General features: G+C 40.1%; 1 protein-coding gene across 2 annotated transcripts in view; it reads left to right on the plus strand.

The window, feature by feature from the left end:
• Nucleotides 1-1,120: 1,120 nt before the first annotated feature.
• RASA1 (RAS p21 protein activator 1) overlaps nucleotides 1,121-22,086 on the plus strand; it is a 127,618-nt gene continuing 106,652 nt past the window's right edge. For both annotated transcript variants that reach the window (XM_023215008.2, XM_023215007.3), the window contains exon 1: nucleotides 1,121-2,306. In XM_023215008.2, the coding sequence (XP_023070776.2) occupies nucleotides 1,768-2,306 (539 nt within the window). In that variant the 5' untranslated portion in view covers nucleotides 1,121-1,767. The remainder of the gene's footprint in view (nucleotides 2,307-22,086) is intronic.

Genomic DNA, 22,086 nt, shown 5'->3' on the forward strand with positions numbered 1-22,086 from the left:
GTGGTCTTTTCTCGTGTTCCTGGGTTTCTATCACAACCACTTGCCATCCGGAGTGTTGGCTTGATCATCCTTAGCAGAGAAAATACTGATCTCAAAGATCAATATCCAATGGTATTCAACGTGGGATTACTACTGGGAGAATTTAAAATAACAATGCCGTTAATTTCAAACCATGGGAAGCTCCCTCTATATGAATGCATGTAATAGTTTGTATACATTTTAGTGTAAAAGACAAATAACACCCTTCTCCTTAATTGTATGAGTTTTCAGTTTATTGCTACTTTAGAAACGATATATAATTGTAACTGGCATTCTGGGACATTCTTGACATTTGACTTGTTGAAGGTGTTTGCATTGTGGATCACACCCTGCAGTCTTTTGCACACAAACGAGGACAATAGTGCATTGATTAGTGTTTTCTGTGGCACCCCCTCCTCTTCATCAGTATCCAACAGACTTATAATAGCATAGATAAGTATATGAGACAGTTGATAAAGAAAAACGTATGCAAATACTGGTAGAAATCTTACTTCATAACCACTATTTCTACCCAAATTCCCCACCCTTCTCATATGGTGCCCTTTATTTCGTTTTGGAGTTTCAGAATCTATTTTATCTGTGTGTGTGTGAGACAGTCATGGTGATTTACAGCATGCAACGAAAAAGAAAACATTCAGTACTGCCCCGATCTTCAAAGCTACCTGACTCCTGCCTGGTTTCTGCGCTGCTGGCTAAGGCTGTTTCTTCCACCGGTCAGGAAGTACGGAACTAGTTTCTAGGCATTTTCCTTTCCCTTTCCCCCTTCTTCCTCTCCACTGCCTCCCGCTCCCCATCTCGTCTCTCCGGCTTTCACAGCGCCGAGCACCCGCGTGCTCAGGTACCCTTCCCTCTTCTCCCGCCCATCAAACAAAGCCCCGGGAGACAGGCGCGCGCCGCCGGCCAAGCGAACAAGAGATGCGGCCGCGCCGCCGCACGCTGGGAACCAGAAGAGGACAGCAAGCGCGACCACGCACCGCGCGTCCCCGCCGCTTCCTTCCCTCTGGACTCTTCCTTTTCCTCCAGGCCCGGCCCCCCGCCCCCCGCTCCCCGCTCCCCGCTCCGGGAACGCGCCTGCGCACAAGCTGCCCTCTCCCTCCTCCGCCCTTCCTTCCCTCCGTCCCTCCTCCCCTGCCCCGCCTTCCTTTCTCTTTCTACGGTTTCAGTCACTGAGAGCTCCAGGTAGTGAGCAGTTCAGTCGATTTCCTTGTTACCCCGCCCCCCTTTCTCTAATCCCCACCCCTCTCATCTGCCTGGTGGAGGATGAAGCGGCTGCAGTGGCCCCAGCCTCAGCAGCGGCACCGGCGGTGGCTGCGGTGTGGGTGGCCGGAACTGTGGTGGTGAAGAAGCGGTGGTGGCTGTTGAAGGAGCGATAGCCACCTCAGCCTCTTTCCCTGTGCTTCCTTTCCTCTTTAGTGCAGCCAGGAAGTTTTCGCTTCTGTACATGTGTTTGTGTGCGTGAGTGTGGGTGTGTGCCGTGAGGTTTGGGTGGCGTTTGTGCAGGCTTTGGGTTTTTTGCCCACTTCGCTTCCCGTAACCCAGGCAGCTCCGGAGCCTGGGCTGTGGCCCTAGGAGGGGGCGCGGCGGCGGGCTCTCTCCTTTTGTTGTTGTTTCCTCCGCCTGGGGAGCTGAAGGGGAGACGCGTCTGGGTGGGGCGGCTCGGAGCCCGGGCCTGGTGGCCCCCGGGGCTCCCGGGCGGGCAGGGTAGGGCAGAGTAGAGCGGGCTTCAACATGATGGCGGCCGAGGCCGGCAGTGAGGAGGGCGGCCCGGTAACAGCCGGAGCTGGAGGAGGCGGCGCGGCAGCGGGCTCCAGTGCCTATCCCGCAGTGTGTCGGGTGAAGATACCCGCGGCCCTGCCTATGGCAGCCGCCCCCTATCCAGGGCTGGTGGAGACCGGAGTGGCTGGAACTCTGGGTGGCGGAGCCAGTTTGGGGTCAGGGTTCCTAGGAGCCGGGTCTGTGACAGGGGCATTGGGGGGAGCCGGACTGACAGGGGGAGGTACTGCTGCTGGCGTGGCTGGTGCTGCTGCTGGCGTGGCCGGTGCTGCTGTCGCTGGACCTAGTGGAGACATGGCTCTCACCAAGCTGCCCACTTCGTTGCCTGCTGAGACTCTCGGGCCAGGCGGCGGTTTTCCCCCTCTGCCCCCTCCCCCTTACCTGCCCCCTTTGGGGGCGGGCCTGGGGACAGTGGACGAAGGTGACTCTCTGGATGGACCAGAATACGAGGAGGAAGAGGTGGCCATACCATTGACCGCTCCTCCAACTAACCAGTAAGTTAAGACTGCTGTTTAGGAATTTGGGCAGCTGGCTCCAGAAAAGAAGTGGAAATGGGGTAAACCATACTTTTGTCTTTTTCATCTGTGATTTGTTTAGGAAAAGTTTTTGAAGTTTCAGGTTTCTTGCTTAGGAATTTAATTTGATCACTTATCTTCCTTACAGGCATACTACCTGGCGTCTTCCTACATTTATTGCTCTTCTGGGAAGTTGTAAGGTCTTTAAGATGGAAAGCATGAGAAAATGTGTATCTAATGAGAACCGGATATGGTTCTGTCCCTTCCAAGTTGAGGTGGTGTCCCAGGATTTAGTCAAACTGCGGCTACCAAGGCAGTCATAGTGTATATTAATCTGTGTGTGTTACTTGATAAAGCTAGATGATTAGTGAGAAACTTTGAATACAAGTATTTAAACGAGTATTGTATTAATGATTTGAAAAATGTATTGGTTAGAATGTTTCTATTTCAGTGCACATCCCAGCTTCTGATTAGAGAAAGCATAGTGATGTTTAGAAGAGTCTGTGGGTCACTTAATAAGAACTTGGGTCAGAGAGAAAGGAAAGTAATACTGTGAATTATAGGTGTGATTAAGAGCCTGTATTACAACAATGTATCTTCTTCCTTAGGCTTCCCACTTAGCTTTTATAGTCGAGACATTGGAAGTACAACAGTGAGGCAAAACAAAATTAACAGAGCTTCCCTTAAACATTTTTTGTTGGTGGCCAGTATTCTATTTGAAAATTAAGTAGAATATACAGGACAATGACTTTTTTTTAATGTAAGTTAATACCTCCTCACTTGTCTTAATTGAACTTAGGTGTTTATAATAAAGGTGGACCTTGATGAAAATGTTGCGATGGGAAGTGGTATTAGGCAAAACTTGTTATAGATTTCTCATATAACTCTTAATTGACCCTTAGAATTTTAACATCCTTGGTGAGTATCAGGAAAGAAAGATTTGGTTCATATGTTAACAGTCATTCTGGACAATTCAGAGGTTTTTTTTTTTTCCTCTCCCCATTGCCCCCAAGAGATGGAGTCTTGCTCTGTTGCCCAGGCTGGAGTGTAGTGGCATGGTCTCGGCTCACTGCAACTTCTGCCTCCCGGGTTCAAGAGATTCTGCTGCCTCAGCCTCCCTAGTAGCTGGGATTACAGGTGCATGCCACCATGCCTGGCTAATTTTTGTATTTTTAATAGAGACGAAGTTTTGCCATATGGCCAAACTGGTGTCTAACTCCTCACCTCAGGTGGTCAGCCGGCCTCAGCCTCCTGAAGTGCTGGGATTACAGGTGTGAGCCACCGTGCCCGGCCTTTTTTTTTTTTTTGGATAAGCTTCTTTGGAGCATTTAGAAAGGACTGAAACTAGGAAAAAATTCTGTTACCCTAATCCATTTTTGACTTAAGGCTACATCCTTTGATACTTATTGGAAAAGTAAAGTTAGTCATATTTATGCCAGCCGTGTTATAGGGATGTAGTATTCCACCTTTTATATTTCTCAATAAAGGGTTCAAGTCTTGCGTCAAAGTTTTGTTCAAATTTTATATGCCAACTTATTTCATGTCATTTTAATGCAGAGTCCCTGGGAGTGTTCAGGCAGTGTTAAAAATTCCAATTTTGCCGGGCGCGGTGGCTCACGCCTGTAATCCCAGCACTTCGGGAGGCCTAGGCGGGTGGATCACGCGAAGTCGGGAGTTTGAGACCAGCCTGACCAAGATGGAGAAACCTCCTCTCTACTAAAAATACAAAATTAGTCTGGCGTGGTGGCAGGTGCGTGTAATCCCAGCTTCTCAGGAGACCGAGACAGGAGAATTGCTTGAACCCGGGAGGCGGAGGCTGCAGTGAGCTGAGACCATGCCATTGCACTCCAGCCTGGGCAATAAGAGCGTAACTCCGTCTCAAACAAACAAAACACGCACACACAGTATTACACCACTGCTTTTGAAAGAAAAAGTTCAATTTTTATTAAATGCTAACAGCATGCTTGGTACAGTGGTTATGAAAAACAGAATGCAACTTTTTATACTGAAAGAATCTAGTCTTATGCTAGTTTACAACTAAATTAGGTATATTTAGGATATTGTAGTTGAAAACTTTTTTTAATAGACTTCTTTTTTTTTTTTTTTTGAGATGGAGTTTCGCTCTTTCGCCCAGGCTGGAGTGAAGTGGCCTGATCTCGGCTCACTGCAGCCTCTGCCCCACCCCTCCCCGCCTTCAGGTTCAAGCGATTCTCCAGCCTCTGCCTCCTGAGTACCTAGGATTACAGGTGCCCGCCACCAGACCTGGCTAAGTTTTATATTTTTAGTGTAGACGGGGTTTTGCCATGTTGGCCAGGCTGGTGTCGAACTCTGACCTCAGGTGATCCGCCTGCCTTCCAAAGTGCTGGGATTACAGGTGTGAGCCACCGTGCCTGGCCCAATAGACTGTTTTTTAGAGTAGTTTTAGGTTCACAGCAAAATTGAGGGGAAAATACAGGGTGTTCCCATTAAATTTTTAATAATAAACACGATTGGGCTGGGGGTGGTGACTCACGCCTGTAATCCCAGCAATTTGGGAGGCCAAGGCGAGTGGATCACGTGAGGTCAGGGTTCAAGACCAGCCTGGCTAACATGGTGAAACCCCGTCTCTGCTAAAAATACAAAAATTAGCTGGACATGGTGGTGGGCGCCTGTAATCCCAGCTACTCGGGAGGCTGAGGCAGAATTGCTTGAACCAGGGAGGTGGCGGTTGCAGTGAGCCGAGATCCACCATTGCATTCTAGCCTGGGCAACAAGAGTGAAACTCTGTCTAAAAAAAAAAAAAAAAAAAAAAAACACGATGATTGAGTAGTTATGAAAAATTGTGAGAAATTCGTTGTGTGAGATTTTCATCATTATTACATGTATTTGGAAATAAAAATTGTTTGACCGTGTATGTGAAACTTATTCATGTTCTAAAAAATACCATTCATTTCTAGTATGTTTTTAAAATTTGCCACTGAGAAGTACAAATTTCCTTCTTATTTCATCTTAGATATCAACCCAGAGTCACTGGAGGCAATACAGTGTAGTGGTTAAGTGTGCAGATTCTGAAGTTAGACAAGATTTGGGTTGGAATCCTGACTCTGCCACTTACTAGCTGGGTATTCTTGGAATGGTCAGTTTCCCCATCCGTAAAATGGGGATAGGAATGGTACCTTCCTCATAGGATTTTTTTTTTTTTTTTTTTTTTTAAGATTTAATGAATACCTTGATGTATTCAGCACAGTACTTGGACATAGGTAACTAAGGTAAATACATAGTCCTTTGTGCCCATAACCATAATATTTTACTGTCACTAAATTGTCTACTGATTCTTTTGGTTAGAGGGTCTCCCTTATTACATGACTATTTTAGAGAATGTTGTGAACTCCAAATCAAGCCTACCTGATTAATTATGTTAAGAATTTTATTTTAACTTTATAAGGGCTTCTAGCAGTAGGTTAAGCAATTTTAGAGGTGAAATTCAAGTGTTCTCTATAAATTCCTATTCCTGAATGTAGACATTCATATTTTTAAGTGGAAGGAAAAGCCTTAAAGACATTTTGAAGTAATATTTATCTTTTGTAGAAGTATTAAAGAAATGTTGAACTAAATACTGACTCTGAGTAACTGGTCACCTTAGTTATGGATAGCATGATATTAAGGAGGTTTAGGTCACAGGATTGAGTCCACAAGTGGCTTGTTACTCGAGTGTTCCATGGTCAGGGTGTTAGTTCAACTTTGTTCCCAGTTAGTTTTGTGCTGTTGATCACAAAAGAGTCAAATGACAATGTGTGGATAGAACAGTGCAAATAACTTAACACTATTAATTAGTATTTTGTACCTTGTTTGTCTGTGTACATGGCGAATTATTAGTCTCATTTTTATTACTGAGCATTTTCATTCGTTTGGTTGAGGCTGGAAATGTTTATGTAATTTGTACTATTTGAATATTTTCTCTTTTGAAAGTTTTGAGAAATTTTAAAAATAAAAAAATTCTTACTATTTTTCTACTATAGAAGTTTCTATATCTAAAACTGTTAATAAATTTCTTTTTCAAGAGAGAGAAAAGGTTAAATTAAAGCAGTTTGTCACTAGTACTCCATAATTTTTTGGAGTTTCTTTTCATGGTTCTCATTTTTTGCTTCTGTGGGGTGAGGGGCGGTGGTGGTAAAGGAAGATTGTGTAGTGCACCATCAATTATATGTAGAGATTTTTAACTGTGAGTCTGCGGTAGCGAGTGGCCATTGGTGAGAATCCAACCCACAGATGTATACTGCTTGCTCTTAGGGTATTTGGAATATTTGATAATTGTCACCATTTAAGGATAGAGTTTTTTTGTTTTGTTTTGTTTTTGAGATGGAGTCTTGCTCTGTTGCCCAGGCTGGTGTGCAGTGGCATGATCTTGGCTCACTGCAACCTCTGCCTCCCGGATTCAGGGGATTCTCCTGCCTCAGCCTCCCAAGTAGCTGGGGTTACAGGTACACACCACCGTGCCCAGCTAATTTTTGTATTTTTAGTAGAGACAGGGTTTCACTCTTTTGGCCAGGCTGGTCTCGAACTCCTAACCTCAGGTGATCCGCCTGCGTTGGCCTCCCAAAGTGCTGGAATTACAGGCACGAGTCACCTTGTGGCCAATAGGAAGATTTCATATTTAAGAAGTCTCAACTTCTAGCATCTCTAGAAAACCCACAGGACTTGGCTCTACCTGGTGGCCATCCCTGCTTGAGACTAGATTGCCAGAGCTGAGTAGCAGTTGACCCTTTTAGGTGGGTACTGAGGTCTCCATTTGCAGTCTCCACCAGGTCTGCTTTGCCTTTGCTATTGCAGTATTTGCCTGGCATCTGGCCTGGATCTTACCCTGAACCTAATATTCAAACTTCTCAAGCCTGAAACTTCAAGGAAAAGAAAATAAGGAATGTAAATAGTACCTTTCTTTTTTTAAAAAATCATTTTACTGTCTCTACAAAAATAAAATCATTCTTATTAAGTCAAATAATTGGTGAAGGTTAATGTTAGAACATGTAGCATTCATTAACTTTGTCACTGATTGCATTATACATTTGGATGAGCCATTGTTTCTTAATAAAAATGGGGGTGAGACTTGCTACGATTAGTTATGAACAGTGATTGATGACTAGAACTCATTTTTTACTGTATTTGTATAAGTAGTAGAGAAATATAGTAGGTGCTTCAAGTGTTACAAGAGTAAAATGCCCCTTTTCTCAATGGGAGAAAAGGGAGTATTAGATCTGGTAGGAAATTAAGTAAACCAATTACTGTGATTCAGGCTAGGTTAAGATAAATATCATGAGTGAAGTATGGGCAAAGGTCACGAGGGTTAAAAGAAATTTATGTTACTAAGATCAGTAAATTCTTTGAGGAAAAATAGCAGGTATGTTTTTCCTGCTACTTAATTTATTTTCTGAGCAAGAGGTTATTGGTTCTGAAGCTCTTTGCTTAATGATTCTATCAAAAGACACAATTATGAATTGGATGAGTTTAAACTTTTCACCCCTAAATTAGTGAAGAATCTGGTCAACAGAATTCTTAGTTACCTGTGGTCTGGACGGAACTTGACAGTGATGTCTCTAGTTACTGAAGTACAGAGCACAGTTGAATGCTAGAATTGGTATGGATCATTGATTAGCCACTCTGGGGAAAACAGGCAAACATTATTGGCAAAGCTGAAAAGGACAACCATAAATTAGGAAGGGAAAAGGAAAAATGAAGAGTAGACTTTCTGGTTGCTTTACTTCTCTCTCTTTACTGGCCATTGGTGAAATGAGCAGAGTCCCTTTAAGAACACTTAAGTATCCAAAAAAGTACCTTTTGGGGGAGGATTTTTTTATAGTGATTATTAACTGTAACAATGGTTACCACTGACATTTTTTGTTGTTGTTGCTTACTACCAAACAGGAACAGTTCTAATTGGTTTATTTGTATTGTTTTGGTTATCTGTTGCTGCATAATAAAGCACTCCAAAACATAGTGGCTAAAACAATTGTGTATCTGCTCTTGATTCTAAAATTTGTGTGTGGCTTTGTGGAGACTTCTCCACATGTGATCTGTTGGCTATGATGTCCATGGTGGCTTCTTAACTCATAAATCTAATGCCTTAGCTGGGATGGCTGGAGCAGCTGGTAGATAGCTGGGCATTTTCCTCTCGCTTCCTCCCCATGTTGCCTCTGCACCTGAAGAAGGTTGGCCTTCTTCTTCTTCTTTTTTTTTTTTTTTTCCCGAGATGGAGTCTTGCCCTGTCGCCCAGGCTGGAGTGCAGTGGTACGATCTCAGCTCACTGCAACCTCTGCCTTCTAGGTTCAAGCGTTTCTCCTGTGTCAGCCTCCCGAGTAGCTGGCATTACAGGTGTGTATCACCACGCCCAGCTAATTTTTGTAGTTTTCGTAGAGATGGGGTTTCGCCATGTTGGCCAGACTGGTCTTGAACTCCTGACCTCGTGATTTGCCACCTCAGCCTCCCAAAGTGCTGCGATTACAGGCATGAGCCACTGCGCCCGGCCAGCTTGGCCTTCTTCATAACATGGCAGCTATGGCAGTTCCATGAATGACCTTTCCAAGCCCTAGTGTGCCGGTATTTATCAAGCCTCTGTGCTCCTCATGCTTGCTAATATTCCAATGGTGAGTGCTGGTCACATAACCCAGTGTGCATTAAGTATGGGAGGGGGACTATAAAAGGTTGTGGATACAGCAAGTTGAGCTTTCCTCAGGGCACTAAAATAATGGTATATCATGTGTATTACTTATTACATGTAATACCAGATAATAGAATACTACTGGTGAGGGACAGGGTGGGAGATAGGGTAAATACTTACGAGTTCTTCCTTCAGGCCTGGCAAGCTAAGTTGTCTTTCATTAATTGAGTCAAATTTCTCCACAATAGATGTTGCTTTTTGGCTACCATTATCTTAATTTTAAACCAAAAATACTGAATATAGATGTTGGTTATTGTTTGAATATGCAGACATTTGTATGATAACTGTGTTACCTTGAAATCACTGGCAGTAAATTTCGGTTTTGTGCTATGTTAAAAATTGTTATTAGATACAACTTATTGATAACTATATACGTCTTGTTACGTCTCTACAGGATTTAGGGTATGATGATTTTAGGTGTTTTAGTGGTTATTTGATTTAGTAGGTAAAATAATGAACAGTATGGGGGACAAAAAAATATATAGTTCTGCAGTCTAGTTGGAAGATGAGGCATTACTGATAGGGAAATAAGTAGTCTACAGATATGTTGTACAGGTAAATTTTTCAAATTCAGAGAATAGTTACCAGAGACTGAAAGAATCAAAGTAAATGAAAGATTGATACTGAAATTTCATACCATAATTCTCTTGGAGGAAATTTCAGTATCATTCTTTCTTTTAGGATTATTACAGAGAGAAAGTGTGATTAACTTTTGTAGTATTTGTGTTTCAAATTATAGTCAAATTGTTATGTGTAACATAGAGTTTTAGTTATAGAGGGAAGCTTCTCTGCTTAGATACAGAAGTAGCCTTAGGTAGAGTGACTTGCTTCACTCTACCCTACACCCTAGCTAAGTTCATATAACTAGGTAGTGGTAGAACTGGGACAGAATCCAATTCTCATAATTTTTCACATATATTTAGATTAGGGTAATATTTATAATTCATTTTGTTTTTAATTTTAGGGGGGACTAGAAGCAAAGGCTCAGTGTTTACTAATCATTTGCTATATGTCAGGTACTTTATATAGATTATCTTATTTAATTCTTACAATGATATAGTGAGAATGGGCATCATCCTCATTGTTGAGAAAACTGAGTGATAGAGCTGGAATTTTAATGTAAATACTATGCTTTTTCTTTTGCCCCCTTCCATTACATAGAATGTACACACATATATGCACCCACATAAAACAACGTACTTCAGGGCTGGCAGTAACTGACGTTTTGGACTTAATAGTTCCCCCTTGTCCCCCAGAGTCATAGGTTGAAGCCTTAACCACTAATGTAACTGTATTTGGAGATACAGCCTTTAAAAGAGGTAATTAAGGTTAAATGAGGTCATAAGGGTGGCTGGTGAATCCTATAGGACGAGTACCTTTATAAGAAGAGGTACCAGGAGTATGAGTGCATAGAGAAAAGGTCACGTGAAGACATGGTGAGGAGGCTTTCATTTGTCAGCTAAGGAGAGAGGCCTGACCAGAAACCAAGCTTGCCAGCACTTTGATAGTTCAATTTCTAGCATGCAGAACTGTGAAAAAATAATTTCTGTTGTTTAAGCCACCCAGACTGTGGTATTTCATTATGGCAGCCCAAACTGACTAATGCATGGGTAACTCTACATCTTTAAAAATGGATTTGGATTATTTTGGAGCAGATTAAATGTGTATCTGCTACTTGAGAAATAAGGTCCTCATTCTTTTAATTTCTTCCACTGTGGGAGAGAAAATCTTGCCTTACTTTACCTCTTTGTTAGTCAGTGACCTTTATCTTTTTTGGCTGTACCTCTGTTGAAAGACGGAAAGCATATTTAAATGCACGTCTGATTATTATAGTGTGGAAAGATCCTACACATGACCATGGTAGCCATGGAATATCCTATGGATAAGCTGTTACTCCAGCAAATTTTCTGTATTCACTGTGTGTTCATTGTTGTAGCATTTTACTTTAAAAATTTCCTTTCTCTCATATATCTGTCTCAAGCTGAGGGAAAGACTTAGAGATCTCACTCACCTCTTTTAAGTGTTTTTTGTAGGTATAACTCACTAAACTGGGTTCATATTAGACACTTGTGTAATGATAGAACCATATCTCACCTATATTCTTTTCTATCTAAATATTGATTCATTTCTCTAATTTTTAAATCTTTTTATTTTGAGATAATTGTAGATTCATATGCAGTTTTAAGAAATAAGACAGATGGGCCGGGCGCCGTGGTTCATGCCTGTGAATCCCAGCACTTTGGGAGGCCGAGGCAGGTGGATCACAAAGTCTGGAGATTGAGACCATCCTGGCTAACACGGTGAAACCCCGTCTCTACTAAAAATGCCAAAAAAAAAATTAGCCAGGCGTGGTGGTGGGCGCCTGTAGTCCCAGCTACTCTGAGACTGAGGAGGCTGAGGCGGGAGAATGATGTGAACCTGGGAGGTGGGGCTTGCAGTGAGCCCAGATCACGCCACTGCATTCCAGCCTGGGCGACAGAGCAGACTCCGTCTCAACAAAAAAAAAAAAAAAAAAAAAAAAGAAAGAAATAAGACAGAGATGTACCCCTTCATCCATTTTACCTCAATGGTAACATCTTGCATAGCTAATGTGCAGTATCACAACCAGGAAATCGACATTGCTGTAATCCAACTATTTTATCCACATTTCGCCAGTTTCACATACACTCATTTATGTGTGTGCATGCATGGGTGTGTGATATATTTAGTATTTAGTTCTATGCAGTATTATAACATGTAAATTTGTATAATAATTACCATACTAGAGATACAGAACAGTTTCTTCACCACTGGGATCTCTTGTGCTGTGTTTTTATAACCAGAGTCTCCTTCCTCTTTCCTTATCCCCTGGTAACTGCTAATTTTTTTTTTTCTTTTCTTTTTTTTTTTTCCGTCATTTAAAGAAGATTATGCAGGCTGGGTGCAATGGCTCACTCCTGTAATCTCAACACTTTGTGAGGCTGAGGCGGTTGGATCGCTTTGAACTCAGGTGTTCAAGACCAGCCTGGGCAACATGGCGAAACCTTGTCTCTACAGGAAAACAAAAATTAGCTGTTCGTGGTATTCCACACCTGTAGTCCCAGCTACTCGGGAGGCTGAGGTGGGAGGATGACCTGAGCCTATGAGATTGAGGCTACAGTGAATTATGATTGTGCCACTGCACTCCAGCCTGAGTGACAGAATGAGACCCTGCCTCAAAGTGGAATCAAATAGTCTTTAACCTTTTGGGATTGGCATTTGTCACTCAGCATAATTTGTCAAGTTCATGTAAGTTGAAGTATCAATATTTTGCTTTTTTTTCATTGCTGAGTAGTAGTCCATGGTATAGATGTGCTACAGTTTGTTTAAGCATTCAGCCATTTGGAAACATTTGGGTCATTTCCAGTTTTGAGTATTATTAAAAAAACTGCTATAAACATTTGTATATATGTTTTTGTGTGAACGTCAGTTTTCATTTCTGTCAGGGAAGTTCCCGAGAGTATAGTTACTGGATTGTATGATAGTTGCATATTCACTTTTATAAGCAATTGCCAGTATTTTCTGTAATGGCTATACGTTTTTATATTCTCACCAGCAATGTATGAGAGATCCAGTTTCTCTATGTCTTAACCAGCATTTGATGGTACCACCATTTTTTATTTTAGCCTTTCTGTTTTTACTGATATCTCATTGTGGTTTTGATTAACATTTTTCTAATGTCTAATTATATTAGTCAAGGTTCTCCAGAGAGAATCAATAAGATATATGCATATACAAAAGGGAGTTTATTAGGGAGAATTGGCTTATGCCATTACAAAGTCAAAATCCCACAATAAGCCATCTGCAAGCTAGCGAATGAGAAAAGCTGGTACCACATCCCAGTTGGAAAACCTCAAAACCAGGGAAGCTGACAGTCTGAGGCCAAAGGCCTGAGACCCCAGGGAGGCTGCCAGCATGAGTCCTGGAGTCCAGAGACCAAAGAACCTGGAGTTTGATGCCTAAGGGCAAAAGCAAACTATCCTTCACTAGAAGGGGGTGGGGAACTCAGCAAACTGGCTCTGTTTCTCTTTCTGCCTACTTTGTTCTGGCAGCTGATTGGATTAGATGGTGCCCACCGAGAGTGGGTCTTACTCTCCTCATTCACTGACTCACATGCCAGTCTCTTCTGTAAACACCCTCACAGACACATGCAGGAGCAATGCTTCACCAGCCATCAAGGCATCCCTCAGTCCAGTCAAGTTGACACCTATTATTAACCATCACACTAATGATGTTGGAAAATTCTCTTCTCTTCCCTTCTCTTCTCTCTCCTCTTCTCTCCTCTTCTCGCCTCGCCTCCCCTCGCCTCCCCCTGGCCTCCCCTGTCTTGCTCTGTTTCCCAGGCTAGAATGCAGTGACATGATATTGGCTCATTACAACTTCCACCTCCCAGGTTCAAGCGATTTTCCTGCCTTAGCCTCCCGAGGAGCTAGAATTACAGGCACCTGCCACCACGCCTGGCTAATTCTTGTGTTTTCAGTAGAGATAGGGTTTCACCATATTGGCTGGGCTGGTCCTGAACTCCTGACCTCAAGTGCTCCACCTGCCTCAGCCTCCCAAAATGCTGGGATTACAAGCGTGAGCCACCTCACCCAGCTTGAAAAATCTTTTCACGTGTTTTTTTCATCTGTATACCTTCTTTGGTGAAATGTCTGTGTCTTTGGCCCATTTTCAAATTGGATTTTTTTAAATTGTTGAGTTTCAAGAGGTTCACCGAACCATATTGTAACATGTCAGAATTTTCTTTTTTTTTTTCCTTTTGTGAGATGGAGTCTTGCTCTGTCGCCCAGGCTGGAGTGCAGTGGTGTGATCTCAGCTCACTGCAAGCTCCGCCTCCCGGGTTCACACCATTCTCCTGCCTCAGCCTCCCGAGTAGCTGGTACTACAGGCACCGCCACCACGCCTGGCTAATTTCTTTTTTTTTTTCTTTAAAGCTGAATAATATTCCATTTCATGTATATATCACCTTTTGTTTACCCAGTTATCCATTGAACATTTGGGTTGCTTGCACCTTTTGGCTATGGTTCCCAGTGTGCACATGGTATATAAACATCTGTTCCAGTACCTGCTTTCATTTTGGGATATACCCAGACTTGGAATTGCTGAATCATATGGTAATTCTGTTTTCAATTTTTTAAGGAATCATCATACTGTTTTCCACAGTGACCACACCATTTTATAGTCCCAGCAGCAATGCGCAAGGGTTAGAATTTCTCTGCATCCTTGCCAACACGTTTTTTTTTTTTTTTTTGAGATGGAGTTTCACTCTTGTTGCCCAGACTGGCAACCTCCGCCTCCTGAGTTCAAGTGATTCTCCTGCCTCAGCCTACCGAGTGCCAACACTTTTTATTTTCTATTTTCTTAATAATAGCTATCCTAGTGGGTGTGAAGTAGTAACTGGTTTTGATTTGCATTGTCCTGAGATTAGTGCTGTTGAGCATCTTTTCATGTGCTTATGGGCCATTTGTATATACATATTTTTTTTTGGAGAAATGTCTATTGCCCATTTTTGTTTTTGTTTTTTTGAGATGGAGTCTAGCTCCGTTGCCCAGGCTGGAGTGCAGTTCCAGCTCACTGCAACCTCCTTCTCCTTGGTTTAAGCGATTCTCCTGTTTCAGCCTCCCAACTAGCTGGGATTATGGACGCGTGCCACCCCACCCGGCTAATTTTTGTGTTTTTGGTAGAGATGGGGTTTCACCATGTTGGTCAGGATGGTCTCGAACTCCTGACCTCAAGTGATCCACCAGTTTCAGCATCCCAAAGTGCTGGGATTACAGGCGTAAGCCACCGCCCCAGCCTATTTCCTATTTTTGAGTTGAGTTTGATTTTTTTATTTTCGTAATTCTTTATATGTTCTTGATATTAATCCCCTATCAGCTATATAATTAGCAAATATTTTTGCCCATTCCACAGGCTACTTTATAATTTTGTTGATAGTGTCCTTTCATGCATTTAATTTAATTTTGATGAATTCCAGCTTACGTGTTTTTTTCTTTTGTTGCCTATATAATTTTCGTTACAGTCGTCAATTACGATGTGAAAACCTCTGCAGTAGGATAGTCTGTTGTTTTTATCTACATTTCTGCTTTTCTCATTGTTTTTTCTTCTTTCTTGGTGTTTCAAGATTCCTTCTTTTATTACTTGAAGAATTTCCTTATTCTTTAAAGGTATGTCTGCTGGTAACAGTTTATTCATTTTCCTTTTGCCTGTGAATGTCATTATTTCATCATTATTCCTGAAAGATAATTTCACCACGAGTAAAATTTATGGTTGACAATTCTTTTCTTTCAGAAGTTGAAAAATTTTGTGCCACTTTTCTTCTATCCTTTATAGTTTCAGATGATAAATCTCTTGCCACTTGAATTGGTGTTGCCCTATAAGGTAAGGTAATGTGTCTGTTCTCTGTGATTGCTTTCAAAATCTTTATCTTTGTTTTCAGAAGTCTAGTGATATGTCAGAGTTTCTGTGGGTTTACCTATTTGAGATTTGATCACTTCCTGCATCTGTAGGTTTATGTTTTTCTCCAAATATGGGTTTTTCAGCCATTATTTTTGAATACCCTTTTAATTCCATCCTCTTTTCTTTATGGGACTCCAGTGATACGGAGTTAGATCTTAACGTTACTGTCTTACAGGTCCTCAAGACTTTTAACTTCTTTTTAGTCATTTTTCTTCCTGTTGTCCAGATTGGGTAAATTCTATTGATCTGTTGGTCCTCAAGTTCACAAATTCTGTCTTCTGTCATCTGCTATTGAGCCCATTAGGTTGAAAAAAATAATTTTTTTGACAAAAATTGTGTATATGTATTGTGTACAACAGATATTTTGATAGATGTATATGTTGTGGAATGGCTAAACTGAGCTAATTAACCTGCATTACATCACGTACTGAGCATTTTTTTTTGTGCTGAAAACACAATCGTAGCAATTTAAAATATGCAGTAAACTATTATAAACTATGGACACCATGTTTGTGTCATACATCTCTTGAACTTGTTCCTCTTAACTGAAATTTATCTCCTTTGATCAACATTTCCTCACCTATCCAATAAGTTTTGTTTTTTGTGATTTTTTTTTTTTTTGGTTGGTATTGTAGCTTGTTTTATCATCATTTGGTTGGTTTTACAACTTTTTGCTGAAATATTCTATTTTTAAAATCTGTTTTAAAAGTTGTAATTGATTGTTGAAGTGTTTTTAATGATAGCTGATTGAAAATTAAAAAAAAAAAAAAAAAAAACCTTTCCAACATCTAATACACGTGAACATTAACATGTTTATTTTCTTTTTCTCATCCAAGTTGTGATTCTCTTGGTTCTTGGTATGATGGGTGAGTTTTGATTGTACGTTGGACATTTTGGCTTCTAGATAATTTTTAAATAATCACTTTTCCCCTAAATATGATTAATACATGTTTACTATAGAAAATTTGGAGACTATTAGAAAATACGAAGAAAAAACAATCATCCTTACTTTTACTACCAAAGGTCATAACCACTGTTAAGTTTTTGTATATTATATATATCTAAAATACATCTGTATATATCCCTGTCCCCCTAAATATAGCTAACATTTTCACATATGAGGACATTGAGATGTGGAGGGTTTTAGGTAACTTTCCCAAGTCACAGAGCTACCAAGTGATACAAACCCAAGCTTTTGACCCCTAAATCTATTTAGCCTCTATGCCACATTCCCGCTTCTGTTTTTCTTCCTTAATGCTTCAAAAAAATGGTTTCAGTAGAAGAATGAAGTTCTCTGAGGAGAAATTAGGGTGTTATAGCCATCTTAAGGGACTTAATACAGTGTTTATTTTGGGTAGTTCAGTATTTATGGATATTCATGTACTTGCATGCATTCTAGAGGTTATCTCAGGCAATAGAGAAATGAGCTTTGATACTTCTGTATATGCATTTATTTAGGGATACTTGTATCAACAAATACCTCCTTAAGGTTGAAGGCCTTTTTTTTTTTTTTGACAGATTTTTAAATCTCCTTTCAAGACAAATGCAGAAATATGAAACAACATACAATGAAACCCAATTTTTTTCTTATCAGTGTTATAATGAAATGATGTTATTTGAGGACCTACTGCATGTTGTTTTCTTAAGGTTGCAGTTTCTAAGAACCTATCAGTGATGAAATGAGGATGTAACTGTAGTATTTTAATTAAACCATTGTTAGCTTTCTTATTTATTGAACAGCCACCGTATAGGATTTCTTTCATACATTATGTCACTTAAGTGACTGTAGGTTGCTTTCTCTCCATATATAGACAGACAGGTAGGTAGGTAGATGGTAAGCTTAGTTGTTCACTCACATCAGTTGGGTTTTAGGGTGGCTGCCAAAGCATGAATTTAGGGGAAATTATCGATCACTGCATTCAGTAGTGACCATATGACAGCTTAGGAATATTTTACTGTCTTTTAGTTCCTCCTTGATGAAGAAAGCTAATCCAGGTATCTGGAGTGGAGTTGTTCTCTACTTAGTACTTAGGGGACACTGCAATGCTTTATTGCTGGTGGTAGAAGAAATACAATTTCAGTTAGATTTTAGTAGTTCTTTGGAATCATGTAGTAATTCTCCACATTTCTCATTGTTGGTAATTAAAAAGAATGTAACTATTGTTTGTGTTTTGTTAGCACATAAATCTGATTAATTTCTCATGGAATTTGGAAAAAAAGAACACAAACCTCAGACTAACAGGAGATCATATCCTCTAGTTAATATTAGGATTCCTGAATATCTTCCTTTTGCCTGATCATTGGGATCAAAATCTTTTTATCATGAAGCTGTTTCTGAAATTATAGTAAGTGAATAGGAAATAACCTAATATTTTTGTTTTGACATTGTTTTTTAAGAACCTTATCTATGTGATAAAATAACGTTTAACATTAAAGTTAGTGTCAGAAATCATATAACGTTTTAAAGTTCTGTGGAAATAATGGTACCATTCATTCATTCATTCATTCATTTATTTTGAGATGGAGCCTCGTTCTGTCGCCAGGCTGGAGTGCAGTGGTGTGATCTCGGCTCACTGCAACCTCTGCTTCCTGGGTTCAAGCGATTCTTCTGCCTCAGCTTCCCAAGTAGCTGGGACTACAGACGAGTGCCACCACGCCCAGCTAATTTTTGTATTTTTTAGGAGAGACGGGGTTTCACCATGTTGGCCAGGATGGTCTTGATTTCTTGACCTCGTGGTCCACCCGCCTTGGCCTCCCAAAGTGCTGAGATTATAGGCGTGAGCCTCTGCTCCTGGCAATGGTACCTTTTAATAAATTAGTTTTAATTTTTGTGGAAATGGTATTATCTTCCTAGTGCACAGGGCCCTTGAGAGAGTACAGTGGAATAAAAGTTTAAATATAATAGGAGACAAATTTTGTTATGCTTTGAATGCTATGGTGTAGTGACTTGTGCATAGCATTGTAGTGTAGATATGTGGAATTGTAATGCAATTCTCTTCTCAACTTTTAAAAACAATTTTTTTAAGATTTCAGTCAGTCTCTTTTTTTTTTTTTGAGATAAAGTCTCACTCTGTTGCCTAGGCTGGCGTGCAGTGGTGCGATCTCAGCTTACTGCAACCTCCACCTCCCAGGTTCAAGCAATTTCTTTTGTCTTAGCCTCCTGAGTAGCTGGGATCACAGGTGCACACCACCACGCCCAGCTAATTTTTGTATTTTTAGTAGAGATGGGATTTCACCAGGTTGACCAAGCTGGTCTCGAACTCCTGACCCTAGGTAATCCACCTGCCTCAGCCTTCCAGAGTGCTGGGATTATGGGTCTGAGCCACCATGCCCGGCTAGTCAGTCTCTTTTTCTCCTTTTCCACTCTAACCAGTTATCTAGATTGTTCTATTCTACATCCGAAATAGATCTAACATTTCTTTCTTTTATTATTATTATTATTATAGTATTATTATTTTTACAATGGAGTTTCGCTCTGTAGCCAAGGCTAGAATACAGTGGCACGATATTGGCTCACTGAAACCTCTGCCTCCTGGTTCAAGCAATTCTCATGCCTCAGCCTCCCGAATAGCTGGGATTATAGGCACGTGCCACCACCCCTGGCTAATTTTTGTATTTTTTTTAGTAGAGTCAGGGTTTCACCATGTTGGCAAGGCTGGTCTCGAATGCCTGACGTCAAGTGATCCACTCGCATTTGGCTTCCCAAAAGGATCTAACTTTTCTTTTTTATCTCCTTTATTTGATTCACACCCTCATTTTCTCTTTCTTCTCCTATTAGAGTGGTCTGTTACTTTTTTCCCTTTTACTGACCTCTTCCTCAGCCAATTAATAACTCTTTATTATTGGCTTTCAAAATGCTTAACTTCAACCGAAGTAAAAATTAAGAAATTCTTGGTACATTATGACGCAGAGTTTGTGTGTATATTTAAATTAAAAAAAAAAAAACTCAAAGGTTTAATGAAAAATACCCTTTTAAATTACTACTTGATACAATTCTGTTTTCATTTTAATTCTGTTATACTCTACTTAAAGATTACTGGTAGAAAGCAACTAAATTGAATTTGAAACTCCCAGCAGTTTGAAAAATTGCTTTACTTTCAGTGTAATCTTGTAAAGACACATTTTAAACTTTCTTAAAATCTTGTTGTGAGTCTATTGTTTACAGAGTAGTGGCCTTCAGATACAGTTTTGACCATGACTCACTAAAAGAAATAGATTTTACACCTGTGACCCAGCATACACTTATGCAGAAACGTATACACACACACACACACCCACCCACCCACACTCCAGAAGCAATTTTATGTCTCTCCATTTTCTATTTTTTCTGTTGGGACACCTTTCTCCCTACCTTGATTACATGACAAATTTTAATTTATTCTTCTGAATACAGTTGGGACATTCTTGAAGTTGACGTAATATGACAAAAAATAAAGATTTCTTCTCAGTGACAACAACGATGTCATCAAACCAACTTGGAAAGAATTGTTTTCTCAGAGAATTAAACCACATGATCTCAATTAAATCAACGTGCATGAATTACACAAGTTTGTTTGGTTAGAAAGACCTGACAATAACCTACTTGGTGATACTGACTTATTTAAATAATTGGGATTGTAGCAAACGATGTGGTCATAATGGACTCATGTAAAATGGAGCCTTCTTAAGGCTTGTCAGGTATCATCTAAGTTCAAGTGAGTGGGCTTTTCTTTAGCCCAAGGATGGAACCTGTTTCTGGTGGAGTTATTCTTGGTAATATGTAAATGTTTTTATTAGATATATCATTTTTTTTGTCCAGATTGCATGCTCAGTAAGCAAACTTTACCCCAAGTATTTATGTTGGAAAATTTTAAATTTGCAGAAAAGTTGGAAGAATACTGAGTAACTTTACATTTTGTCACATTTAGTTTGTCTCTTTCTCTTTGTACACACATGTATATATTATTTTTGCTGAACTGTTTAAAAGTTAGTTGCAGAGATCTTGTTCTTTTCCTCTGAAATACTTTATCGTGTATTTCCCAAGAATAAGGACAATAGCCCACAAAGGCAAATACAATAAATTTAACATTAATATATTATTCATATCATCAGTTGTTCCTATAGTGTCGTTTAATCTGTCTGTTTTAATGAATTGCATTTAATTGTTATGTCTTTTTTGTCTCCTTTAATCTAGAACAGTCCCTTTTGCTTTTCATTTCTTTTGTAACATTAACATTTTTGAAGAGTTTAGGATAGTTCTGCAGAATGTGTCTCAATTTGTATTTGATTGTTCTCTCATGATTAGATTTAGATTAACCGTTACTGGCAGAGATATGCCATAGGTCATGAGTTCTCAGTACCTAGGGGCACATGATGTCAATTATCCTGTTGATGATGTACCTAAGTTTGAACTTGGTTAAGATGGGTTCCACCAGATTTTGCTATTATAAAAGATACCTTTCCCTTTATAATTAATAAATAATAAGTACCCATTAGTTTTAGTATCCATTGATTATTTTTACCTGAATCATTTATTTTCTTGTAATGATATTGTAAAAATGGTGATTTTTTTTCTCCCCATTTGTAATTTCCTTGAAATTTATTAGTTGGCAACCTTCATTAGAGAATCTTAGGATTACAGTTTGGCTTCCCACTTAGTAGGCTTGTAGGGGAGATTAGGCTGGGCAGAGATACATGCAGGCATGCATGTATTTTATTTTATTATTACTATTTTTTGAAACAAGGTCTTGCTTTGTTGCTCAGGTTGGAGTGCAGTGGTGTAACTGTTCACTGCAGCCTCAACCTCCCAGGTTCAAGCGGTCTTCCCACCTCAGCCTTCCTGTTAAAGTTACTAGGACTACAGGTGCATGCCACCATGCCCAGCTAATAATGCTTTATTTTTTGTATAGACAGGGTCTCACCTATTTCCCAGGCTCATCTTGAACTCTTGGACTTGAGTGATCCTCCCTCCTTGGCCTCCCAAAGTGCTGGGATTACAGGCATGAGCCACCGTGCTTGGCTTAATTTTGTTGTTGTGTTAATAGATAAATTGTCCTTGTGGTTTCTGTATTAGTCACTTTGGAACTTTATTAGAATGGATCAACAGCCTTATATCCCATCAACTCTTAATACTTGACTCACTTGAGTTTAAGTTGTATATCCTGGAGAAGTCATCTTGACTTTTGGTATTTAATAATGTTTCTTGACAGTTAGCAAGTTATATGGCTTGTTCTGGGGGAAACCCTCTGCCTTACATCTTACCCATTTGTATTGCATTTTTACAGTGACTTATTTCAAGGCAGTGAGGACAAGGAGGATACAAAATCAAAAAAGGCATTGGATTTAATGGTTAAAGGTGGTGTATAAGGGACAGGAATGCAGTTTGAATAAAATGGTGAATACTTCTAGATAGGCACAAAAATTTTGTTTCCCCTAGTTCACTTTTTAAAAATTAATAAACTATTTTTTAGAACAGTTTTAGCTTTATAGCAAAATTGAGGGGAAAGTAGAGTTCCCATATTCCACCCCCTCTTTTTCCCACTATTGACATCCAGCACACTGGCACATTTGTTTCCAGTGATGAACTTACATTAGCATATTATTGTGACCCAG

This window comes from Piliocolobus tephrosceles, chromosome 4 (genome assembly GCF_002776525.5).
Source record: "Piliocolobus tephrosceles isolate RC106 chromosome 4, ASM277652v3, whole genome shotgun sequence".
Taxonomy (NCBI): Eukaryota; Metazoa; Chordata; class Mammalia; order Primates; family Cercopithecidae; genus Piliocolobus; species Piliocolobus tephrosceles.